Below are 6,317 nucleotides of genomic sequence, written 5' to 3' on the forward strand. Positions count from 1 at the left end.
GTCACATCAATAAACACTAGTTGCCCAGTTCCACTGGCAGCCAGCCATGCCCATGCCATAACACTGCCTCCACCATGCCAGACAGATGATGTGCTCTGCTTTGGTTCCTGAGCTGCTCCTTTCATTCTCCACACTTTGCTCTTCCCATCATATTGGTACAAGTTAATCTTGGTTTCATCTGTCCAAACAACCTTTTTCCAGAATTATGCAGGCTTTTTTAGAAGGGTTTTTTTTTTTTTTTTTTTTTTTTTGCAAAGTCTAATGTGTCCTTCCTGCTCTTGAGTGACACCAGTGGTTTGCACCTTGATGTACACCCTCTGTATTTATATTCTCACAACGTCTCTTGACTGTAGATTGGCACACTGATACACCTTCCTCCTCCTGAGTATTTCTGACTTCCCTAAACGTGCGTTTTTCTTCACCAGGGAAAGAATTCTTCAGTCATCCACTTTAGATGTCTTCTGTGGTTTTTCAAGCCTTTTGTGTTGCTGAGCTTACCAGTGGATTCTGTCTTTTTCAGGATTTACGAAACCATTGATTTGGCTACTACTAAAGTTGTTGTTATCTGTCTGATAGATTTTTTTTTTTTTTTTTTTTTTTTTTTTTGCTTCTTGAGCCTAATGATGCCCTCCTTCACCTGCATAGACATCTCTTTGGAGCGCATGTTGAGGGTTCTGATAAAGAGCCACCAAATACAAATGCAAACACTTTCAATGAACTCTCGACAATTATTTTCTTAATTTGTCTTGGAATAATGAAGGAATAGGCCACACCTGGCCATGACACTGCTTTTTAGTCAAGTGGGTGATTACTTTGGAGCCTCTGAAAATGGGGTGACAGTGTATGACACTGGCTGTAATTCCTAAAAGGTTAATTCCATATTTTTGTTCAGTCCCTTAAATTAAAGTCTGCCCTTCAATCACATCTTGATTACTCCATTTCAAATACACTGTGGTGGTGTACAAAGGCAAAATTAGACCTAATAAAGTGGCCACAATATTATGCAAATCATCAAAGTGATAATGGGTATGGATATCGATCAAATTTGACAGTTGTCTTGTCCCACACTGTGCCACAGCAACACTAAAATAATATAGCTATGTGTGCATCAGTAAGAAAACTCAACCAGACATTGAAAAGTGAAGTAACTAATTACTTTTACCTGCAGTAACTGGTGAAGTAATTCAGTTTTTCAGATAGCGGCCTGCTCGGCCAATCGACCTGCTGTGTCAGAGACAAATGTCATTCATGTGTCCCTGGTAGATCAGTGGCTCCGGTGTGCTAAATAGACTCTTAAGCATACACTGTGGATCATTTCTCAAAGTGGTGTAGGATGAAATATAAGTTATAATGTTTGCTCATTTCACCAACAGGATTGTCATTTACCTGTTTCATCTTTGGTGTCTCATCTGAGAGTGTGTAATTTTTCAACCGCGAGTAAAATGTTTGATTTTGAGATAAATATCAATTCTCTCACTTAGTGTGATCAATATGATCATTGGTCGTTTTGAGGAGGTGTGACTGTTTCATAAATTGCACATGGAGCAATTTTTTAGTGCTTCTTGGCACTCAAATCTGCAGTCCTTTGTACAAAACTTATAAACTGATAAATGAGGCCCACTTAGCCATTTTTTGGCGGGCATATGTAGGACAAGAGGACGTCTATCATGTTCTTGATAATGGGGGGCGGCGGGTGAAGGTCATGGGGCAAATGGTGGGCCAGGACCATATCCCAGGCATCCACCAGGCGAACGTTCAGCCCTTTGAACACGGCCCGGAGCACCTTATCCCGCTGCAGGGAGTACCAGTCACTATTGCTCAGCGCCACGTCAAGATTCAAGGCCTTGAGGTTTCCTGTCCGGATGACCACCAGCGTGTCAGGAGCTCTGTCCAGCAGCCGCTGCACCGCCTTGCGGATGCTCTGAAGTCGCCGTAGGTACACCCCGACGGGATAAGTGCCAAAGTGAGCCCAGATGGTGAAAACCACGACAGTGTTGGAGCCTCCAACCAGCCAGTCCAGCTCGTTGGCAACATAGCTGAGTTTGATGGATGAGACGGTGTAGGAACGGATTGGAGGGGCGTGGCAGTGAAACTTCACCAAGATGTTTCGGGCCGTGTCCACAGCCATGAAGGGTCCACACTGCATGCTGCTGTGCAAATTAAACACCTTGAGGTCTAAGACAGAAAAAAATGCCATCAAAGGAGAGCATTCCATAAAAAACTCAAAGCTGATCTCTTGGTTTGGGGAACCTGAGATAGTCAGAGGACTCTCAAGATCAGTGTTCCCCAACCCATCAGATGGTGGAGTTTTTGGTTGGAATAAAAACCTGCAGCCTCTTGGGCCTCCATGGCACCAGTTTGACACCCCTGCTCTAGATCAGCAATCATGGTAATGTCACAGAAGTATCACCGTTGTGCATTTCAATTTCAATTAACGGCCAAGTCCCAGTTAAATGGAGAGTCTCTTTAACTGGCAGGGTATGGTACACATCTGTCAAATAAACATCTGTGTCTCATTTGGCAGTAAAGAATCTAAATTTGGGCATTATTACATGTTATCAAACTCTGGTATTGGATCATTTACCTGGCAGAACTCTGCTGAGGTGTTCAAACCACTGTCTCATGGTGGAGTCGCCGTACAGGTGCACCACCTTGTCTGTCAGACACTGGCTGATGGCAGAGGCGTCGTTGAACTGATGAACTGTGGCACCCCCCAGTGCTCGCCATGCACCCTGGTAGTAATATCCAGCAGGTTCAGGCTTCACGGTGCTGCTCTTCACCTCTGGTTGTCCTGAGAGGAAGATAAAGACAAACATCTGTGACGTGGATGTCGTCTGTGTGGTTCCACAGAACCACACAGAAAACCAACGACAGAAAACATTTTGCTGGTTTAATGCTGAATGTTTTCGGTCACCAAGAACAACTGTACCTGTCAGGCACTACATTACGGCTTCAGCCTCAGACATAGATACATTAATATCACCAATAGTTTTGTTTTGTTTTGTTTTGTTTTGTAAATAAAACAAATTTCTCCATCATGTAGATTATTTCAAATAAAACAAAACAAGACCTTTTGCTTTTATTTTGTGCAAAAGGAAAACTCATAAGCACATAATTAACACTGATGTATTTAAAAAACACAGTATTTTTTTAAATACCTTGCTCCTTTGGCAGCACAGTTACTTTGTCAGGCCCTGATGCATGAATGGAGACTTTCATGTTGACCCCACTGAGAAAAACACACAAAAGGACATATGAACATATGCTACATTCTTAAGAGGTAAATACTAGTATTACCTTATCAGTATATTAATTTGATTACACGAGGGCACTCAGTAGAGTGCAGACTTTCACCAAGATCACAGCTGGAGGTTATATACCACAAGGAAACACCTGGATCTGGACCCTGGACATTTGTCTTAAGAACATCTCTTCAGAAATGTATGTGTGACGTCACAAAGACTAAAACCATCTTTTTATATAGCCAGTGGTTTAAAAACACAAGGACACAAGTCTTGTCTATCCTGTCTCTCCCAGCCCTCCCTCACCTTTCAAAGAGCGTCTCCTCCTTGGCCATGAGGTTTTGACTCACATATCCTTTATAGTGGTTGATCCTGGTATCACAGCTCAGATTCTTTGGCTTGTAGCAGAACCACGGCTCCCCCGTGTGGAGGTCGGTGTAGTTGCACAGTGGTTGGTTTTGAGGCAGGCAGATGTTACAAACCATTGTTTCAGAGACAGAGCCGGAGCGGAAGAGGCTCTTGAACTCAACTCGGTCTGGGTACTCCATGTTCAGCCTGCGCAGCACCGTGATGGCCTCACTGGGGTGAACCAGCGTCACCTGACAGGGGGAGGAACCAGGGATTTCACTAAATGTTTTATGTTCTGTCATATCAGTAAGGAATTAGTGGAGAACATAGCAAAAAAGTGATGCATGTTAGATGCACGTGCATTGACTGTCAACATAAGGTAGCACCACCAAGCAGTCATTGCATCATTTCGCGTTGTTAATTGGCCAGTACATTGTAAAATGGCAATTGTGGTTAATTGCTTATGGTGACCACAGAAGTCATCATAGCCATAAAGCGTGTCACACTTGCTTGATGTGCAGATATGTTGTGCTGGGCTGCAGCCTAACACCAGAAAGTTAAAAGAATTTTGACCTTTTGATTCTGTGTCCAGCTGTGTTACACAAGGCTCAAAACCTAAAGCTGCAGTAAGCAATTTCTGACCACCAGATGGTGCTGATGGCTCAAAATCTGCTTCTAAAAAACAGAGTCAGTTCTGCTTCTGGGTTCACAGCAGCTTGGTGGGACAAAACCATACGTTAAGGTGAAGCAATGCACTTTCACAAGGCTGTTGTTGGATTAATTTATTATTATTTTGTCTCTGAGCTCCAATTTGAAAGTGTGATGAAGCTGCAGACTTGCAGCATAGTGAAGAGGAGGACAGGGCTACAATCAGGAAATAATAAGAGGCTGAAAGTAATGACTCTCATATTGCAACTAGACATTTTACTGTAAACATTTAAAAAAAAAAATTAAAATAAAAAAAGGAGTTAGGTCTGTGTGAAAATGGAATTAATACAGTCTTGGCACTGCTGTCTTCTGTTTCTGAGATGGCTTACTGTGAGAAACTCCAACACACAACTACAAATACTGGCTTTGGCCAGTGGAGCCAGAGAACTATAAATATCAAATAATCACTAGCAAGTGTATTTTGAGGTAAGTCAGAGAGACCGAGTAAAATCCAATACAAAATGACAATTTGTTTTTATTTAAAGAAATATTACACCGCTTATTTGAAGAAAAACAAGACTTTAACACTGAATATGAGAATAACTGCCTTGTTAAGTTGGAGATGATCTTCTTTGCAACTCCAGTCTAAAATGACCAACTAATTTTGTTTCTATCTCCTTTGTGCCCAAACCTTGCAAACTCAAACCTAACACATTTTAGTCTATTTTATAAGTTTATGAGATTTTGGTTGTGCTTTTAGGGTCTTTTTCAGGTTTTAGGGTTGCAGAGTTTTAGACACTCAAACAACCACCATGTCTTGTGCTATGCATCTCAGTCAGTTCCATCAATGGCCTGCTAAAGGCCGACTAGTGAATGGGGGTGTGTTGAGCCAAACAGTGTGCCTGTTCGCCCACTCCCCAAAATTCATGGGTTGCATGCTTTTGGCTTGGACCAGGATGGTTAAAAAATGTGTGTGACCAACAGGGTCAAGATGTTTTGTAGAATCCAGTGCTGTTTTAGGGTTAACTGTCCCTTTAACAGGAATCTGGCATCATATTTTTTTTTTTTTTTTTTAAATGAACCAAATCATGAAAAGGGTGAACTTTCACTCTCCTACTTTATACCACTGACTCAACTGTCCTCCAATCAATATGTTTATATTCACACTAAACAACAACGTAGACTTTGGTGTCACCTCAACTTGTGCTCGTCCCTCCCATAGTAATGGAAACACAGCGGTGTAGTAGCCATTCAGGTGGTCCACCACTCGCCCGGCCACGCCTGCACCGAGGGTCTGGTCATGCAGCCGGGCAACCAGGAAATCTCCCCCGAAGTGTTTTGGACGACCCTGGAAGTCACCAATTTGGATTAGAGCCTCCAGCTCATCGCCGACATACCACTGACCTCCTGCCCTCACCGGCAGGATTGTGAAGGTGCTGTGGGTGGGGTCAGAGGTTGCCTTCAGGGATATGGGCACAGGGAGGGGAGGGGTTTCAGGCCAAGCGATGGAGTCCAGCAGGCGGCGTTCATCAGGTGACAGCTGCTGGTGGCTGCAGTTAGCAGGCTGATGTTTTTGGACAGGGAAGACTCTCAGCATGGTGAAGGTGGAGGTCATTTTATTCTGAAACTGGCAGGGATTTGGACACAAAGGAGATAGAAACAAAATTAGTTGGTCATTTTAGACTGGAGTTGCAAAGAAGATCATCTCCAACTTAACAAGGCAGTTATTCTCATATTCAGTGTTAAAGTCTTGTTTTTCTTCAAATAAGCGGTGTAATATTCCTTCAAATAAAAACAAATTGTCATTTTGTATTGGATTTTACTCGGTCTCTCTGACTTACCTCAAAATACACTTGCTAGTGATTATTTGATATTTATAGTTCTCTGGCTCCTCTGGCCAAAGCCAGTATTTGTAGTTGTGTGTTGGAGTTTCTCACAGTAAGCCATCTCAGAAACAGAAGACAGCAGTGCCAAGACTGTATTAATTCCATTTTCACACAGACCTAACTCCTTTTTTTATTTTAATTTTTTTTAAATGTTTACAGTAAAATGTCTAGTTGCAATATGAGAGTCATTACT

The 6,317-nt window shown here is 42.5% G+C and overlaps 1 protein-coding gene across 1 annotated transcript; it reads right to left on the bottom strand.

Annotated features, from left to right (window-relative positions):
• Positions 1-1,147: 1,147 nt before the first annotated feature.
• Positions 1,148-5,853, bottom strand: LOC115355614 (NXPE family member 3-like). The gene is made up of 5 exons (XM_030046472.1): positions 5,434-5,853; positions 3,549-3,841; positions 3,159-3,229; positions 2,585-2,791; positions 1,148-2,175 (listed from the first exon to the last, which is right to left on the bottom strand). Exons 1-5 carry the CDS (start codon positions 5,851-5,853, stop codon positions 1,622-1,624), a joined length of 1,545 nt encoding a protein of 514 aa, XP_029902332.1. The 3' UTR covers positions 1,148-1,621.
• Between the last annotated feature and the right edge of the window lie 464 nt (positions 5,854-6,317).

The sequence above is a fragment of the Myripristis murdjan genome, chromosome 23, assembly GCF_902150065.1.
Source record: "Myripristis murdjan chromosome 23, fMyrMur1.1, whole genome shotgun sequence".
In the NCBI taxonomy this organism is placed as follows: domain Eukaryota; kingdom Metazoa; phylum Chordata; class Actinopteri; order Holocentriformes; family Holocentridae; genus Myripristis; species Myripristis murdjan.